The sequence below is a fragment of the Stylophora pistillata genome, chromosome 11 (assembly GCF_964205215.1).
Source record: "Stylophora pistillata chromosome 11, jaStyPist1.2, whole genome shotgun sequence".
NCBI lineage: Eukaryota > Metazoa > Cnidaria > Anthozoa > Scleractinia > Pocilloporidae > Stylophora > Stylophora pistillata.
In genome coordinates this window covers 15,600,077-15,620,239 of record NC_142529.1, presented here as the reverse complement: position 1 = coordinate 15,620,239, position 20,163 = coordinate 15,600,077, and the positions used below count along the sequence as shown (strand labels likewise).

The 20,163-nt window shown below is 38.6% G+C and overlaps 3 protein-coding genes across 3 annotated transcripts; 1 reads left to right on the top strand and 2 right to left on the bottom strand.

The window, feature by feature from the left end:
- Window positions 1-775: 775 nt before the first annotated feature.
- Window positions 776-1,408, bottom strand: LOC148720260 (uncharacterized). The gene has a single exon (XM_088737598.1). It carries the CDS (start codon window positions 1,406-1,408, stop codon window positions 776-778), a length of 633 nt encoding a protein of 210 aa, XP_088593724.1.
- A 1,824-nt stretch (window positions 1,409-3,232) lies between these two features.
- On the top strand, window positions 3,233-13,043 carry LOC148720259 (TNF receptor-associated factor 5-like). Its single transcript, XM_088737597.1, has 4 exons — window positions 3,233-3,316; window positions 11,851-11,921; window positions 12,014-12,478; window positions 12,845-13,043. Exons 1-4 carry the CDS (start codon window positions 3,233-3,235, stop codon window positions 13,041-13,043), a joined length of 819 nt encoding a protein of 272 aa, XP_088593723.1.
- Window positions 13,044-15,999: 2,956 nt separating this feature from the next.
- LOC148720258 (melanocyte-stimulating hormone receptor-like) lies at window positions 16,000-18,216 on the bottom strand. The gene has a single exon (XM_088739519.1). It carries the CDS (start codon window positions 18,202-18,204, stop codon window positions 17,287-17,289), a length of 918 nt encoding a protein of 305 aa, XP_088595645.1. The 5' UTR covers window positions 18,205-18,216; the 3' UTR covers window positions 16,000-17,286.
- Between the last annotated feature and the right edge of the window lie 1,947 nt (window positions 18,217-20,163).

Sequence of the window (20,163 nt, the reverse complement as noted above, 5' to 3'; positions counted from 1 at the left end):
ATGCTGAGTACGGTATCTCTTCTTCATGCATAAAGCTGTAATGAAATGCACATTTTCAAGGAATGTGCACTGTTCTTGCATGTTTATGCTAGGGCTTTATACCTCCTCAAAGTGGTGGATCAAAAAGGGCAACGTCGCTGTATTTTCACCTCCCATCTGAAGTAGTTGTTGGCATTTTACCTCATCCTCCCTACACACTCTGCTTGATGACCCTGTATTAGGAGGCAGACTATTTGATATCAAGGAAGTTGAATTTAGATACGCTGACCCGGGTTCTCAGCAGTAATCTGTCAACTATACCTTACTGTTCTTTGAAGAGTTTGAGGAGGGTTGGGGACATCCTGTAATGCTGACTTCAATTTCATTTATCATTTTCTTAATATTGTTTTCCAAATCGCTTCAAACACTGAATAGTTGTATTCCTTTTTCTGTTCACAGGCCACATTGGTATTGCCTTTGATAAAGAGTCAGAAGTTTTTCATCTACCCTTGGTTTTTGGTCATATAACATGGGGTCCTAATAAAAATAAATGAGTTGTTTATCAATCATAATAATAATAATAGTTTAATATTTGTAGTGCGCAAATTCCATTTACATATGATCAAATGCGCATAACAATTGTAGAACATAAAAATTACATCAGCTAATAAATTACAGTAAGACCCTTATCAAATTTACAAAACTAATTAAAGGCTAAATTAAAAAGGTGAGTCTTAAGTAAAATTTTAAATTTACTAAAATCAGTCTCATTACGCACTTTATAAGGAATACTGTTCTAAAGTTTAGGTGCTACACACATATAAGCACGGTCACCTAATGTTTTCTTTGTTATGGGATTTGGTGCTTGCAGCATGAGACTCTTATTACTAGATCTTAAGTTGTATGGTCCATTCTGCTGCAACTTAACAAGCTCTTGTAAATAGATTGGACCATATCCATTAATTGCTTTAAAAGTGATCATGATAAATTTGAACTGTATTCTAAACTGAACAGGTAACCAGTGCAGTTCCCGTAGAACTGGTGTGATGTGACACATAATCCTTGCTGTCGGATTTTGAAGGCGTTGGAGCTTAGATAATTCTCTAGCTGGTAAAGCATATAAGATACTATTACAGTAATCTATCCGTCCGATTACTAATGCATGTATCAATGTTTGTGATGCTTTCTCATCTAAGTATTTCCTAATGCGTCGTACATTCCTCAGATGATAATAGGCAGCTTTGCAGGTATTGTTAACATTGATCTTCAGGTTAAGATTACTGTCTATCCACATGCCAAGGGTCTTTGCTGATTTCACTGGGAAAACCTTACAGTCACCAACACACAGGGAGATCCCATCGACCTTTGCCAACTGTTGTCTTGTTCCAATTAATATAAATTCGGTTTTATCGTCATTTATTACCAGCATCAAGAGCGTTCACTGCAGAATCAGGTTTAAACGCTAGTTATAACTGCATGTCATCGGCATACTTGTGGACATGCGGCAAGTGATCGTTTATAATATTAAATAGTTTACTTACATATAGTGTGAAGAGTAATGGCCCCAAGCACGACCCTTGAGGAACGCCATGCATTAATTGAAATTTGCCAGAAACTTTACCATCAAGTGAAACGCGCGGGGATTGGTCAGATAGGTACGACCTAAACCAACGCAGTGCAATATCCCTTATCCCAAAACTGTTACTTAAGCGAGATAAAAGGACCGAGTGCTCAACCGTATCAAAGGCGGCGCTGAGGTCAAGAAGCACCAGCAATATCACGTGTTGGCGATCCATAGCCATAAGGATGTCGTTGTGTATTTTAAGCAATGCAGTCTCGGTGCTGTGACCTTCTGTATGCTGACTGAAGCCTCGGGTAGAGAACATGAGTGGTCAGATGGATATGAACCTGATCAAATACCGCGCGCTCAGTAAGTTTTGAGACATGTTGTAAATTACTGACTGGACGAAGATTGCCAAAGTCGTTTATCCCGGGTTTCTTTTGTCGTGGGTCAACCAATGCCTCTTTCCATAATTTCGGAAAGTGTCCTGCTAATAACGATGAATTAATCATTTGAGTGATAACCGGTAAGAGTTGCTCAATAGATGCTAAAACAAGCTTTGTTGGCATTGAATCGAGAGAACACGATTTCATGGAAGATTTTTGGATAAGTTTCAGCACATCACTCTGGGACAACGGCTGGAACTTGGAAAATAAATGTGCTTCGCCTACAGAAGGATCATTCGGTATTGACTCAGTGATTGAACTAGCCTTGGCATCTATCTGATCACGAATCTTACCTATCGTTTGAGAGAAAAATTTTCCAATTTAATTTACCAGTACAGACTTGTCCTCATAAAGTTTCTTAGTTGCGCGAAACAATCTACCTTGATCACTGCTGTTCTCATCAACAAACTCTTTGTAGTGATGGTGTTTAGCTTTGTTTAGAAGGTAAGTTACATGATTCTTATTTTTTGGAAAGTCAGGAAATCTTGTACTTGTTTAGTCTTTCTCCATTTCCGTTGTGCCTTTCTGCGAAGAAGTTTCGCGTGATGTATTTCATCATTATACCATGCTACTTTAGGTCTTGATACGACAGTCTTTGTCTAGAGTGGAGCATGCGAATCCAGGAGATGGGAAAGAGTCTTGTTGTAGGTTTCAGCAAGATTATCAAGATCGGAGGCACTAAGGATATCCACGTTAGAGTTGTGGGAAATATTTCTGCATAATGACGATTCAGCCAGCTCATTCAGCGTAGAGACATCAACCGGTTTGATTTTTCTATAGGTAATTCTTTTTTGCACAAGTCGAGGCTTATAAGAAAATAATTTGCAGAGAACGGAGACGAGGTCTCCAACTAACAATGGTTGAAATGTCGAGACCGAGTTCGCATAGTAAATACTCGGACGGCATTGTCTTTTGATATGACATCTATGCCGGAATATAGGTCTCTTGGGTATCAGCAAACAGTCGAACAATGCCAAATGAGCCTGATTGTTCTTGTGTGCCACAGCTTGAAAACCAAAGTCCCAAAAACTCAACCGTAATCCATGACCAAAATCTTCTCCTATTACCGAAAATATCGACTCATTCAAGCTCCTACTTGGCCAGTCGTTGCGTGGTCGACTTAGAATCCTTCCGACTGGTTTAAAAGCTAAACCCAGACTTTGTGACAACAGCAAATTCCATATTAACCAGGAGCAGCAAAACCCACGCCCTACACTCATTATGCGCATAATACATTCAATTTGAAATGACATACGCACCTCCCAATCTGAACCAAGAGAAGTCCTCCTCCACCACTCCATCCATTGAGATTAATGTGGACTTACTGCATGTAAGATTGCTGAAGTTAATTGCATAATTCCTTGCCATTAAGGATTGCAAAATCACCATGTTCAAAATTGGAGGTTTTCAGCCAGAAAACATCCCAAGGCTGTCACCACCAGTGGCCAACCACAAGAAGCTGTTTCCATGGCTGCCTTAATTATCCTTTATTGAGGGAACCTCCACTAAAATAAGAATATAACTTTGAAGTATTGAATGTAATGTTTTCCATCAAAATTTTTTAATCTTTTTCCAGTGGAAGCATTTTTATCCAAGAGAGACAAAGTTCAAAAACGTTTTTCTCGGTTTTCAAAGTTCCCGTGTGCTGCCAGTTTGAATGATTGACGCGGATACAAACTGTTCCATTGGAAAAAGATCTAAAACTTTTGATTGTAAACATTATGTTGCATATTTTAAAGTTATATTCTTGTTTTAGTGGAGGTTCCCTTTAAAGCTTTGATTGACACAGTAGTCCATGTTATTGAAGAAGTAACACTTTTGTACTGGTGCATTTACCATTTGCCCTTTATTCCGCTACCATAGAATGATGTGCCTTTGAATCCTGTAATATAATAACATTGCAAGGATGACCTGAATGCACACCTTTTAATTTTCTGCAGGAATATATAGACCACTTTCATAAATGGCTACTGGATTAATATTCTTTTGTTTAAATTTGCCTGGGTGGCCTCGTTCTCCAGTACAAAATTCAAAAGAATACATTATCTCAGGCGAGGCCACCCAGACAAATGAATATTAATCCGGCAGCCATTTATGAAAGTGGTCTATGCATTGGCTATCACTTCCGTAGATGGTACTTGAACAGTTTGCCTTACCCGATGAAGAAGGGATAGTCTAAGAAAAGAAGATGAAAATACCACCTGATGTACATGATGCTCATTCTTAGTGAAATGATGATAATTTCCTCCTTCAAACACAGTGACTGCTAGGAGTTATGTTGCATGTATACTTTTCTAGTTTGAGCACTCTGGCATGGCTTAGACGATACACAAGTGTGGGATCGTTTGGGGTGACCACTCGTTTCTCCTCGTGCTATAACACATAACCTAACAGTAGCTCAACCTATTTGAACGCAGCATTGATAATAGACCACTAGTTGGAATTTGCTAACTATTACTATCCCCTGAAATTGCGATGATTTTTTCTTTGCAGATCAAATTCCCACCCAGTCTTTTTCGTCGGACGAAGTTGATGAAACTCTGCTGAAGCAATGAAGGAGTTGCCGGTTCCCTCGGGAGGGGGGGGGAATCAAATCAGTGGAAAGCGCTACTCGAGTTTTAAGCTATACAAGAAATTTTGGGAGACTATCTTCGACGTAGATACGTTCAATAAGAGCCATTTGTAGGATGTAAGGAAATGTAAGTCGTTCGAGTTTAATCATTATCATCATCATCATCTTTATTTAAACACGGAGTCTCGTTCATACAAATGCTCTTCCAGAGAGCCGTGCGAAACTAATATAAGTACTAATATAAATAACATTAACGTATAAATATAAATAACATTACCTAAGAATAATTATAAAAATGGTTCTAAAGTTATAAATGTGAAAGAAATAACTTCAGGCTTGTCTGTCCCTTAACGGTATTTGATAAACTATTCCAGAGCACCGCCCCTTTATAGTGGAAACTGTTTTTTACAGCTTCAGTAAACGGTCTTGGCAAAAACAAATTATGTATAGAGTTCCTCAGGTTGTAGGTACTAATAAAAATTTGAGTCAAATGATCGGGTAAAAGGTGATTTTTTAATTTATACATTATTGTCGCTAACTGCTTTGTCCTTCGTGCCTCAAGATTGTCCCACCCAAGTTCATCCAGAATATCAATTGATCGCCTGTCATAACCAGAGGAAGTAAACACCCTGGCAGCTCTGTTTTGTAGGGTCTGGAGTCTATTACGCATCTCCTCCCCACAACTCCCCCAAAATATACTACAGGAATCGAAATACGGTAGCACAATGGATTTGAACGACATATAAATGTATACTAAGGTATGAGATACGTCGCAGAACTCCAATCCCTCCAGAGGCTTTCGTAGCAATTTTGTCTACATGATATCTTCAAGTTAAAGATTTATCTATTTCAACGCCAAGATATTTACACGTCTTATCCATTGTAAGGGGTTTTTGATCGACATAAATACTAAACTGGTGCTCAAGGTGTTTTATCTTAAATTGACTCGCTACAATAACATATTTGTCTTTATCACATTTAGGCTAAGCGTATTTGCTGTTCGCCAGGAATGTATTTCATGTAGATCATGATTCATTTGTTCTTCTAAGACGTACTCATCAGAATGTGCAGTAGTTAAGCTAGTATCATCTGCATACGTCCGCACTTTAGAATAGAGATTACACGATGGAAGATCATTTATATAAACCACTTCAGCAATGCGGCAGTAAGCAGAATAATCAAAAACCTCAAGCCAGAGGTTAGATATGATGAGTACTGGATCCTGTATCCTGAAGAGTATGCTCTGCCTGAAAAGGACGAAAGCGACTCCCACAGCAGCACAAGTGACGAGGAAGAACTTAAAGAAGATTAGCTGGAAGAATCAATGTTCAATTCTAACAGTAACTTTATTTCTTCAGGATAGTTTACAGGCCTTTGCAGATTGCAGGTAGCTTTGACTATTCTGGTCGTGCGACTGCTATTTTAACTGTATTGTATTTAAGAACCTTTAATGAAGGGAAAAATGAGAAAAAAGATTAAAGAATCCAACAATAAAGAGATGAAAATGAAGTAAATATAAAGATAGAAACCTTACTTTTGTTCATTAAGTTCCTTAGAATTGTCTGCAGCCGCGGAAACGTTATTAAAGGCAGAAGGAACTTCTTTAATAGATTTTAAAACTTTCGCATTTGTTTCTGTGGGGATGTACTTTTTAAGAATAGTAAAACTTATCCCACCTTAAAGCATTACTAAAATATTTTACGTTACCCCCTTTTTTGCCTATTTTTTTTAGATGGTCCTCCTCCTTAGGGCCGGTGTTTTTGGAATGACCCCCCCTCCAATCCCACTAGCCCCCCCTACCTTGTAAAAAATGAACGGTCCCTTAAGTCATTTGACAACCCTGTCATAGCAAATGGCTCATCAACGACTTAAATGCCAGATGGTATAGTCAAACGACTGTTGATACAGAGTCTTTCTCGAAATTTGGGTCTGTATAAGTTTAAGTTCATACCGTAAACAGTAACAACTAGAGTAATAAGCTCAGGTTTGTTTTAGCCTGAAACTGTAGCACCTCTGCTTTGAAGTCTTTGGATGAATTTCTTTCTCCAGGATGTCCTATCCCACGCATCTTCCTCATTATAACCACTGACTTCCCTCCATATTTATACAGCCTTCCCCTTGGCCGATTTCCTTCAACCTCTATTTTCGAGGGGTATCTTGAAGGGTATCTTTTATAACATCATTAACAACACAGAAAGCTGTTGTATCGGCTTTTAGCGTGTAATTTCTCTTAACAATTTGCGTTAAAGTGAGTAGAAGAACGTTGAGTGAACCATGAATGTAAACAACTTTGTCCTATCTTTATCAATATGTATATATAAATATTTCTTGTTTTGTTTTTGGTTTTGTTTTGTATGAGACACTACTTTACAAAACGTTCGAAGAAGATGATGTTTTGAAGCTGACGCCACTGGGACCGGGAGTGTTCAAAATGCTTTACATTTTGAAGTCAAACTTGACATACTGGACACCAGAATAGTCCCTTCTACCAAACTGGGGCACTCTAGGGTTGAAGACAACTGGCAGTTGGTGTCTCCCAAACGCCCCTCACCCCCTAAGAAAAATTACTTCCTCCTCTCCTTTCTTTAGAACTCTAAATTCACATTCAAATGTAACCCCGCCAGCAAAGGTCTCTCTCGTTAACTTTCAGTTGCATTGCTCACGATTAATTATCTTCAATTACAATTCAAGAATCCATATATCATCATCGTCACATAATCGTAAACGCACGCGAATACCACGTTTAGTCTTATTGACAGGATAGGCACATACAACAAAACCGAAAAACAAAACAAGAAATATTTATATATATTGATAAAGATAGGACAAAGTGCTTTACATTCATGGTTCACTCGAAGTTCTTCTGCTCACGTTTACGCAAATTGTAAAGAGAAATTACACGCTAAAGCGTTAGTCAACAACGAGGAAAAAGCAAGGATCTTTGAGGCGCCTAAAACACAAGAACCACTTCATGTATTTCCGTTTTTTAACATGACGTTCCCTATCATTTTATGCATCGGGAAATGCTAATCTATGTAATTAAAGGTAGCAACAAATGTCTGCAACTGGAAACTAAACGATATATGTTAGTACAAACCATTAACATAGTTGCATTGATATCAGGGTATTGGACGAGGACGTTTCACAGCGTGCAAGAGAAACAAAGTTTTACTCTTGATGCTGTTAACCTGGAAGTGCGTACACCAATAACCACTCGGGAGTTTTCGGGGAAATGTATGTCCCTAAGTCGCCGTCGGAAAACTTGATATCAAGGCTTCTAATGGGTGGGGTGAAAAACCGCTTTCCAAAGAAAACCTGCGACAGAACCTCGGTGATAGAAATGAATAAAAGGAAGTTTGTAAATATACTGACTTAGTAATATTAGATTTCACATCGCAACGAAAGATCGAAGAATTTGAAGATAAATGCAACATTGAATGAAAAGGGTGGCCATAACTATTTGAAAAAACTAAAAAGGTTATCGGCAAGGTGGTCAAAGATAAACGATAAAAGGAAGGGGTACTTCAAGGTAAACAAAATCATTTGTTCCGAAACAAAATATAACCCGGAACTAGTTTTGGTTCGAACTTAATGGGGAAAAAAGAGCTGCAAGTGTTTTCGCGGTGGTGGGCCTTCCATATTTGGTAGGGGGATGCCAGTCGGAAATTGTCAAAAATATCCTTAAAACATGGTGGAGCCTTACGAAGGCGGCCGTTTCAACACATGACTTCTAACCATAGGGGATACCGGCAAAAAGGTCTGTACAGCCCCCGAAAGGATTCCGACCCCGAAATGATCCCCAGCCCTGAAATGATCCCCATTTTTCTTCTTGTCGACCCCGAAATGAATTAGAGAATGTGGATTGCTCGAAAATTAGGGAAAGTAAAAGCATTTTGGCGCATGTAATAAATTGATTTATGGCGCCGATATTAACAACTAAAAGAGAATAAAGTAGACTAAGAAAAGGGAAAATTTTGCAAAAGATGCGCTGAAGCTAATTAATGTTTTTATGAAAGGCGGAATGCAAATGAAAGTTACTTATCGATCGTAAGAGTCACTCCTGATGTGGGGTCTTTGCTGTCACATGAAGAAAGGTATGTCACAGTGCAGTAAACATGTGTACATTGGAATGTCTGCACAAATACATACGATATGCTCTCGACCCGGACGCAAAAGGAAACATAAATTGAATGTATTAAATAAACTAAGTTACATGCAAACTATTGCATTGTATTAAGAATGCATAATTTTTACATTTGTTACAAATGTATTAGTTTCTCGTGAAATAAGCTTAATTTGCATTGCATTGTATACCGAAGTGCTGAAAATCAATAAGCTATAAATTATTAACCTGGAAAATTGAATTCGACCCCGATAACTCGAAACTCCGCTAACTCAAGCAGTTTTTCGTTTCCCTTAAGACTTCGAGTTAACTGTGGTGTACTGTAGTTTCCCTTTGTTTGAAACTTCGTAAGAATAAAAATAAATGAAAGGATTGCAGCATTACAACAAAGAACAAAAAAGTAATCCACAGTCCTGTTTAATCACCATTCCCTAATTCCTTGGGGGTCATTTCGTGGTTGACAAAAAGAAAAATGGGGGTCGTTGGTTGGGATCATTTCAGGGGTCGATTTGGGGATGATTTCAGGGTCGATTTAGGGATCATTTCAGGGTCGGGGATCATTTCAGGGTCGGGATCATTTCGGGGGCTGTACAGGCCAAATTAAAATTGTATTTTTTAAACTGTATAAATCCCCCTCCTAATATATCCACCATAACCAAGAATCACTAAAATTCACGAAACACCCCCAAAACGGTGATTTGTGGAACAAGCGTAAGTCTCCTGCATTTCTTGAAACGCCATCGTGATAGCAAAAAGTAGAAAAAGAGTAAATTTTTCCAGAGTGAGTACATAATATTTAGGCATAGGGTGGAACACACCGTTGTAGTAAAGAAGCTAACTATGAGATTTGCAATGAAATACTGTAGAAAATGCAAAACCCGCGTCCGGAGAGTGATAATTACAATTTCACCAGTTTACCAAAAGAACTTACGTCTATGAATAATTTGATGGAATTGAAAAGAACTCTAAGCGCGCATCGGCAAGAAAAATAAAGATATTATTGTTAATATTATTATCAACCCGATCTCTAATAACGACAAGCAACAGGGGATACCATGTCAAAAGCTAAATAGCTGCTTGAAGGAAGATTATGCCGCAAGCCTTTGGTCAACGTTAAAACCAAATTTTTGTCTCGGCAGATAAGAACAATAAAGCAACTCAAGCATAAGTGCTAATAGAACACGGTGGCTACAGCACCAACGTAGATAAAAGAGACAATAAGCGGAAAATGTACCTCAGACTGACACCTGATTGGTTCGATGACAGGACGTGCTGGGAAACGCTGATTTTCACTTGATGAAATCCACGCGCACGCAATGGAGAGCAAATTGGAAAAAAAAATAAAACGACCTTAGGGTATTGTGATGTGCTCCCTAACCTTATGTAAACTGAACAGGACTAAATGAGATCTCACGTTAAAGGCTGATGTCGCGGCCTTTTCGTATTTTATAGAATAAACAAACGAAATATTTAGTTCGAATTGGGTTATCTGCGCCATAATTTGAATGCGCTAAAGCAGGTGTTTCACTGAATACACCACCGAAAGGAGACGGTGATTTTGAAACGACATTAACGACCAGTAGCCCCAGAAACGTTGCCCAGTGTAGGTTGCAAGAAACGTGGCCCAGTGTAACATCATTGAAGTAACTTGTTTGCGAGATAAGTTGTAAGAGTGAGAAATTGCCCAGTGTAACAGCGCCTTAATGCAGATGCGCAATAAATTCCGGCGTAATTAATGAGCCATCAAAGGCGTTATTGAGAGTGAAGTGTTACCTTAAGGAGTCGGGGATAACTTTAGTGCATGCGAATAGAATGAAGAAAGATCAGGAAAAAACACTGCAAATGAGATTATTTCGAAATGGTTAACAAACCACCCCTATAGATGTCCGTTTTGACAATAAGATATGTGTGATGTTGATTATCAGGTTCATTTCAGGTTACCTTCGCCCTGTGAGTAAATTTGCTTTCGTCGCACCAAGCCACGCATCCAGGTCCTCCAAATGGAACAACTGGTCTGTTTAGCAGATCAACAGAACAAACATCTTGCAGGCGTCTGACTATCTTCGATACTAAGCTGGCGTTTATGCCTAGTGCCCGGACAATTCTTTGCTGAGGGTCATCTTGTGTAAAATAAAAGATGGCCAAGAGGAGAGTAGCCATCGGCACTTTGGAAAACTCGGCAAAGAAGCTGTTCGTCCTTAGGCTATTTTTTTTAGAACACCCCCGCATCGCCTGTGAGATAAAAAGGCACATAAATTACGAGTGAGATGTTGAATTACTTGGTTCACAAGATTTTCGTAAGCGGTGCTAAGAATCGTTGCGCACAGCAAATGGTTCACCCCCACGGTGACCCGCGTGTAGCCATTTGTAGCATTGCCACTCTCGCTTGATTGTCGGCTATCGTCAATAACAACAAGCTGTCAAGATGTAACTGCTAACGTAAAATAAAACGAGTCCTAACTAGGCAGAAACTCAGTAAGAAAGCGGATAATGAAGGAGATTTCGACCGCCTGTAATAAATTACGAGGAAACATCAAAAAATGATGAACATTCGGGAACTTGGTCTGTTGAATTACCGGAGAGGAATTGTATTGTTCAGCAAAAGGGGAGTAAATCAAATCATATTTCTTTGATAATCAGTCCGCAGTACCTAATCCTGGTATGATTGACCTAACATTGGAATGCATCAACGCGGTTTTCGTTTCTTCTAATTAACTCCATGCCTTGATTGCAATGAGCACAATGTAGTGGACCTGGAAGCAAACGGCGCCTTTGAAGCCACTGGATGAGAACAGATCGCACTCCTTGTCCCGGTGCGATCAGGTAGTTTAAAAGCATGATAGCAACGGAATGGTTCTCATAGAAAAATTTTGTAACGAAAATTTTTTTTGGTAGAAACTGATAACACGAGCAATCAACGAAGAAAGACCAACGCAACACCTAACACCTTTCAATGTGAGAAAATATTCATAAAATCATCGGTAATTAATTTCATGCATTTCCGGAATTTTTACTGTTGAGCGACTGTCAACGAGACAAAAGGATATTTTTATCTGGGTAATGAAAGAGCTTGGTTTCTTTCTGGCCACGTTTTAACTTAGGTTAACAGTTCCCACGAAACCGGAGGGAGAAGAATTGGATAATTGTAGAAATATAAATAAGGACTCAGACAAGACCAGAGGTGGCGTTTAACTGTCGCTTTACAGTCCCGGTAGAACAGCAATTAGTCTATTCGATTTGGTGAGTATGATAAGAATGAAAATGGCAGGTTATTAGTTGGAATAGAGTAGCTGCAATGACAGTTGCAAGGGTGGATTCTCCTACTGTATCAGTTACAACACTACGCTAAAGCCCGTCAGTTTAACTTGTGGCCATTCTGGATGCCACGAATGTATAACAGAATTGGTAAAGAAAGCGAAAGCGCCCAAATATCCCGTGTGTAGAAAAGGCTTTCAAGCAGCATTAATGGGTGTGAACATCGCACTCGACCACGTAACCAGCTCCTTGGCGGTGGAGTGCCTTAGTGCTGGCTGTGGTTGGAAGGGAGGTTATGGAAATGCTGCGGAGCATTTTTCCAACTGCGCGAAACTACCCATACCATGTCATAATATTGGATGCCAAATAAAGATAACACGCCACGAAATGCCTTCCCATGCTCTATTATGCACGAAGAGGAAGGTTTCATGTCCTCAATGCAGAAAATATGTGAGTTGGGAAATGTATGAAGAGCACCGTGCTGGTAGATGTGACAATGCCATCATACCTTGTCCACTGAATTGCGGGAGAGTATTTCCAAGGTATGTTTATGGCTTAGTCAGAGATTTCATTTTGGCCTTCACTATATGCACGAGGCCATTATTTTGTTACCACAGATGTATGCGGGCACAAAGAGAATCAAAATTCACGCCTCATGCCGAAATCGACTCTGTTAAGTGGCAGAAGAAAGGGATACATGGAAAAATAGGGTTAGAATTCATTGGTGTGTGTTATGTTATGCCCTCAAATCAAATAGGGATCGTTTTATCGTTAACAACTTTCAGCAACGGATAAAATTGACAGTTGAGGTGAGATTTTTTTACCTATTTTTCACATCATTCGGTAGTTATAAAAGAAACAAATGCAAATACAAAACACTTAAAATAATTTCTTTCTCTTCATTTCAGAACTAAGATAACCCTTCATTTAAGCGATTGCCAGGAAAAAGCCACACAGTGCAAGGTCCTAGGTTGCCACAGAATCGTTAAGAAAAAGGATATGACCAGCCATTTGATGGAAGCAGCGAAATCTCACCATGTCCTTCAATCAAGTGAGATAAGACGACTGCGAAAAATCATACACAACAAGGCAAGGAGATTGAATTGAGGTTTCTTGGGTTAATAATCGGCAACCAGAAAATAAAACAAAAATAATCGGAAGAGCTTCTATCTAGTGCTATTTCAAGGCAAGATCGTATCTTTCAATATTCCGATTCGCCGGGACAGCTTTTTACATAGTTTCTCAACATGAGAATTAAATGCTAGTTCAGTGTCAATTTCAAGACCCAGCAGTTTAACACTGGGGACAAGTTCAAGTTCAATTTCAGTTCCATTAATAGTTAAAGCCATCTCGTAATTGATCTTCGAGACGAGACGCTTACCAGTAATGAGTGTAGCTTTGGTCTTTCTTTCGTTGATCGTTAGTTCGTTGGAAGCTGCCATTCGGCAATTTCAGCAACTGAGGAATTCAGATTCTGCTCTAGTCTAACAATTGAGCTGTAATTCGCACAGGAAGTCAACGTTGTATCGTCGTGTAAGAAAAATGACGTCTATAAGGGTGGACAGACTTCTTGCCCTGTTGTTGGGCTGAGATACGGACAAATTGTAACTTTGAAACGCACGTATATCGCAATAGCTTTTCTTTGGGTTATACCTTGGGTTGCTGCGTCGTGCTACATTTTTGATCACCGTATAACTAATTGATTTGGCCACTTGTTTAGGCAATCTTGCCTAAGGATTTCAATCGCGTCGTACGCGCAGATTTTCCGCACTCTCAGTCAGCATCAAGCACAAGTACAGGATCATGTTCAGCAACAGCTGAGCCAACCAAATCCACTAAACATCGCGCGATACAGAAAGACAGTTTACAGTGCATTTTGGGTGCAGTTATCAATAGCTTTTTGTTTTTCACCATTTGGTGTTGTGCAAGCTATGGCAACTTATGGCAAAACATATTCATCTCACTTAGTCATCTCATATGGAATAGCAGTTTCCTTAGTTTACTTTAACTCGTCATTAAATTCGTTTCTTTACTGCTGGAAGATAAGTGAAGTCAGGCAAGCTGTAAAGCAGACAACCAGACGAGCACTTGGCTGTCCAGGGAGTTAGATCCTCTTTGTTCAAGTTTACTTAAATTAACATTCTTTTAAAGCTGACGCATACCATATATGTTATCGGATAGGAAGAAACAAAAAGCTTTTCTTTACATGAGTCTTTACAGAAGCTTTTGTCGACGTTCTTCATTTTAACAGGCTGTGGCAACATTAACCATATATTTTTTAAAGATTATATTTCATGCCATCGCGCTTAAATGAATGACATCATTTTCGAAAAAAGATATGTATGCACTAATATCACGTTTTCTCTTCCTGACTATTTGAAGGCAGTGGATAAAGCTTAAAGAGTAGTGTGAGTTGTTCCAGGTGTTTGTGAATTACGGTAGAGCAAGAGACGCTAAACTTTAATGCCGGATTGCCAAGCGAGCTGGCCCAGTTAAGTGTCGAATTTGTGAGGATGTAAGAAACATCTCCGTAAAGTTTATATATGCGAAGATGTTTTACTACTTATATATATCATATATTGTCATATATTCATTGTATCTGATTTATCATCACGGGTTTACTACGAATCAACTTAACGGCCTGCTCCCAGTTGGCTTGTTAGCTCAATTGGTAGAGCGCTGCACTAGTATCGCAGAGGTCAGTGGTTCGAATCCCGTACAGGCCTGATTTTTTTCAGGTCTGATTTTCACTATTGCATAAATAGCGCTCTCTACTGGATCGTGCATCATACGTATATAATACTGCAGTTCAAAATATATGAACTTCATATATTCATTGTATCTGATTTATCATCATGGGTTTATTACGAATCAACTTAACAGCCTGCTCCCAGTTGAGCGCTGCACTAATATCACAGAGGTCAGTGGTTCGAATGCCGTACAGGCCTGATTTTCGCTATTGCATAAATAGCGCTCTCTGCTGCGAGGATCGTGCATCATACGTATCTAATACCGCAGTTCAAAATATATGAACTTCATATATTCATTGTATATGAAATAGAATTGACCATTAAAGTTTAATTGTTAGAGAGTTTACTTAAATATCGATTGTTTTTTCTTAGATTAAATGCTGAGGCGGAAAACTAATACCAAGTGAAATATTTCCATGGGATTATTTTATCTCGGGAATGTCAAATGAAAAATAGAATTCACATCTAAATCCGGTATGTCGCTGTTGTATCTTTGAATTGTTTCCGATTTTTTATTGATTTTCTGTCTACCACTTTCGGCGATTAACTTTCTAAAACGTTCACTTCTTTTTCTTTAAGTCGGTGTTACAAAATATTTTTGGAGTTCAAAATTGGCATCAATACAGGAAGAATATTTGCACCTGATTTCACCATTAGAAGAAGTAACTAGTAAGAACTGCCTTGTCGTATTGTCAAACAATTATAAAGCTGATGTCTTTCTGTCTGCTGAGGAAACTAACTTTAAGTGCTACCGTACTTGAATCAAATTTTACAAATTAAGAAAAGGAACTTTATGCACCGGGCTCGCATGTAACTGTTTAGTAGTTCAGCTGCAGTCTTTATTTGGAATGATCAACCAAAATTTGAAGGGAAATTTCGAGAGATGGAACTCAAGAATAAAATAAATTGTTGCAACCTTTTAATTTTTCTTCCAAAGTTATCGTAGGTAAAAATTGGTTTAGACATCACTGCATTAAATTAAATATAATGAACTCTTTATCGGTTTATTTGAAGAAGTAACTCTGACATATTATTCCCTCCATAGATCTCAAATTTATATTTAAGCTCCATGAACGATATAAATATATCACCCCGCGGGGAGAATTTTCCCTTTCATTATCTTTTAGAATTCAGTGAGAAAGAATGTTTATCACCTAAAATTATTGTGCCTCACGACTAAGTTTCTATCCAATTGGTTAAATCTTGGAATGAATTTCCACCACAAGATAAAAATATGAATCATCTCACATTTGAATACAAAAGCCGCCCATACTGAGGACAACTGTCATTGATCGGAAAAATGAGTAAGTTTTGATATCAACTTTAATATATAGAGACCTTCAGAATTGTAATCATCTTCGGGATACTAAATGTGAATATTTAAGGTAAAACATCAATCAATTGGAAACTATTTGAACGCAGTCTGCGTAAATGACAACACTTTACAGTTTTTTTTTCTCCGCGCCTCACATCCGACTAAAATTGAAAACGGAGACAATTACTTGACAGGTAGAGACCTTTAATATTATAATCATTTGGGATACTGAATTTGAATGTTTAAGTCAAAACATTAATCAACTGGAAACTACTTGAACGCAGTCTGCGTAAATGACAACCATTTTCTCTGCGCCTCACATCCGACTAAAATCGAAAACGTAGACAATTACTCGACAGGTATGAAAAATTTTGGAAGGATAAGAACCACAATAGCCTCCATTTGGCTTGAAAATACTGAGTCATGGATATTTATCTGCAGACATTATCTGTTCCGAGATGCGAACAGTTTTACGAGAATAAACCTCGAGGAAAACTGTGTGCTTCGAAAAGAAACAAAGCCAGTGGAAGAAAGTCGGCTCCAAAGTTTCAGCATCTTCTTTACCTCTGTTGTTTTACACGGAAGAATAAAAAAATAAATGTATATACATAAGCTTTTTCCCTTTGTACGTGCGCTCTAATTGACAGGTGGGAAATCATGACAGACAATTGCAAAAAAAATGTTTTAAAGTTTGTTTGGAAGCCCTTTTTAATCACCTTTATCTTTACGCAAATAAAAATGTTTAGGTAAAGCCTCTCTCTTTAACTCTGTTTTGACCACCATTTACACGCTCAAAAACTGTTCAGTTTATGGAGGATCTTGCTGTACTTACAGCCCTAATACGTTTACGTTCTTTCGGCAAACGTTTCATTTAGTTTTAGAAAAAGTAATGTTATTTACCGTCCTAATTCGATCCGTATTGGGAAAAATTGTGCCCTCTGTCTTGAGTGCCTTCATGGTCTACGGCCTCGGGCGTTGCTCAAGACCTCGGGCACAGTTTTTTCCAAGACGGACCTCCCGACTGCTGAACAACATACTGGTATGTTGGCTGATAATATCCTTGGATGAGAGATTGTCCTTAAGATTTTCCAGGTTCCCTCGGAGCTTCGTTTCGCGGCTAAATACTAATTTTTTAGTCAATATCTCAGCTGCGGGTGTTACCAGCCGACGTACCAGCCGCCTAAAGCGGTTTATTTGCTACCGTTAAATATATCCGCTCCATCTCGACCAAATATCTTAATTTTGAAATTCAGCTCTACAAGAATAAACTGAACTCGAAGACCTTTTAACTCCATGGACAACGAAGCGCTTGTCTAATTGTCTGCTTCACTGCTTGTCTTACTTCGCCAATCTTCCAGCAGTAGAGAAATGGATTTAAAGTCGAGTTAAAGTAAACTAAGGAACTTGCTATTTGCCTTAAGACAAGTAAACGTGATTGATATGTTTCACTATAAGCGATCATGCCCGCAATTTCCACTAGATTAATTGGAGCAGTGCAAATAACCAATGCCAATTGCACCCACAGTGCACTGCACACTGCTTTTCTGTATCGTGCTATGTTCAGTGCGTTTGGTTGGTTCGGCTGTTGTTGAACATAACCTTGTACTTGAGCGTAATGATGACTGAGAACACAGAATATCTTAATGTATGAGGTCATCGAAATAACTAAGCAAGATGGTATTGCTATATATCCATACCAAAAAGTTATACGGTAATCTAAAATGTAGCCCAGAGCAGTGACACTGGATAAAATCCAAAAGGTAGCTGCTATCATATATGTGCGCTTCAAAGTTACAATTTGTCTGTATCTCAGTCTCAACAACAGGGCGAGAAGTCTGTCCACGCTTATGGCCATCATCGTCAATAGAGTCACTGAACATAATGCGTAGCCTGTGATGTAGGCTGCGTCCCTTGCGTATCGACAAAGTCTCCAGTGCTCGTGAACCACAGACATCCAATACGTAACAGCGAGAGGCTGGGCAACAAGACCAACCAACAAATCAGTTGTTGCCAGACAACGATACAAGAGTTTGGACGGTGGATGGAGCGAAGATTCCTTGCAAAGAGCAGCAAGGATGAGAGAATTCCCAAGAAATGCTGTGATGGAGAGGAGAATGTTCACTGCTGAGATCGAGACTAACTCTTTTTGTAATCCTCCACTTAACATGGAAGGGGAGCATGCCAGTTCTTCAAATGTTTTCATTTGCCTTTCTTCTGCTGTTTAATGTTTTACTGTCGTCATACTTTAGGGATTCTACAATGGCGCGTTCGAGGTTATTGCTAAGCCAATATTGGTTTAAACTCACTTCCTGGGTGATGCTGTTAAGGTAAAGTATCAATTATTCATTTAAAATGCGTGGGCGATCCATCTTTTGTGTCACGAAATTCCATTAGGACCTTATTACGAATCTATTTCTCCTTGATGAACAATTCTATCACACTTCAGTCCGGCTTCAAACCCTGTAAAATCCTAAGATATATGTAAAGTTAATTTTTCTTCGAAACACAATATAATTCAGAGACACTTTCCTGGGAAGACCTTTGTATGCAAAATATGTTTAGTTTGGAGAAGAAAGTTAAATAGCGAACAGCGGTGTGTGTGTGTGTGTGTGTGTGTGTGTGTGTTTGAGGGACGAGACCAGCCAAAACGTTAAAAATTGCCAGACAATCAGACAAGAGTTTGGATGGCCGAAAGATTCCTTGTAAAGGGCAACAAGGGAAAGAGAATTCCTAAGAGATGCTGTGACGGAAAGAAGAATGTGGCGTGCTGAGAAACATATATGATAATGTTGAAATCCCCAACCCAAGAGGCTGGAAGGAGGGCATTAACTTTGGTCAGTAAATGCTGTGATGGAAATAAGAATTTAGACCACTGAGAAACATTGATTGGGGTTGGAATCCCCAACCCAAGAAGGGGAGCATTGCATTTAATTTTTTTCGTTTGTCTTTCCCCTGCTGTTAATTTCTGACCTAATATTCATTACACCTCATTTCCTTAATGATATTTTTAGGTTAAGGCCCTAGGTCAGTATCAGTTACTTATTTAAAATTCGGGAACGATTCGTCTGTTGTCACAACTCACTTTTTTACCCTCAAAGTTCGTAAAAGTTCATTGAATTTATTACAACAATTTCATCAATTAAACAATTCTGTGGCTTCAAGGTCCCAAATAGTTTCCCAGGGTGGACATTTTGTCTTCAAACCACCATAAATAATTCAGATACGCCATTCCGGAAAGCGGTTTGTCTGCAAAATTATGTCGGGTTTTAAGACGGAAGTTTCTAATAAATAGATGATAATGACAGCAAGCTGTTATATGTGGGCAGGTGAGTGTATTCTTCTAGGACAATTTCAAATAAAAAACTTAGTTTCGAGATGTTGTCAGTGTTGCCATAAATTTCCCAGCTAATATTTTTTTATTTGCTTCTATCTATTTATTTTCAGAATCAATACTAACGCGAAACGAACACTTGTACGTTGATGATACCGGAGGCTCCCTTTTACCGATTATACATCTTGACTTCCCGCTGCTTATATTAACACCAGTGAGATCACAATGGATCCTTTTATTTCTGTTTTCTAAAGTCAGCAGGAAGCAGCAAATTTGCATACATAATATATTTTGTACTCGAGATGAAGTTGAAAAAGACCTTTCCGTGATGGTTCAACCTGCTTTCGTGTTTACTTCTGTTTCCTTGATAAAATGACAAATATTTTATTTCTTTACAAAATAGATATCTTCTCATTGACTCTCACATCTTGCAGTTATTTATATGGGAGAAATACCTTGCTAATATCACAAAAGAATTATATAAATAGTTCATTGCATCATAAATACGTTGGTTTACTCTAAATGCGTCGCAAATGCTAACTAAATTACTCAAGGTGACCTTTGTGTTTCGTAAGCATGTAAAGTTAATCACACCATACTGTCTAGCATTATTGATAGCAAAGTGAAGTTTTTTTAAACAGTTTTATGAAGCTCAGAGCTGTTCCCCTTACTTAATTTTGTTTTTATTTGCAACCCATGGTTTTTTTTTACACACATTTTATATTGCACTTGGCTTTTGTCTATGATTAAGTACTTCTATGTCCTCTCATTTTGTTTTCATTGATCCCCTTTTGGTTTCAACGGGAAGATACCAGAATACGAAATACACAA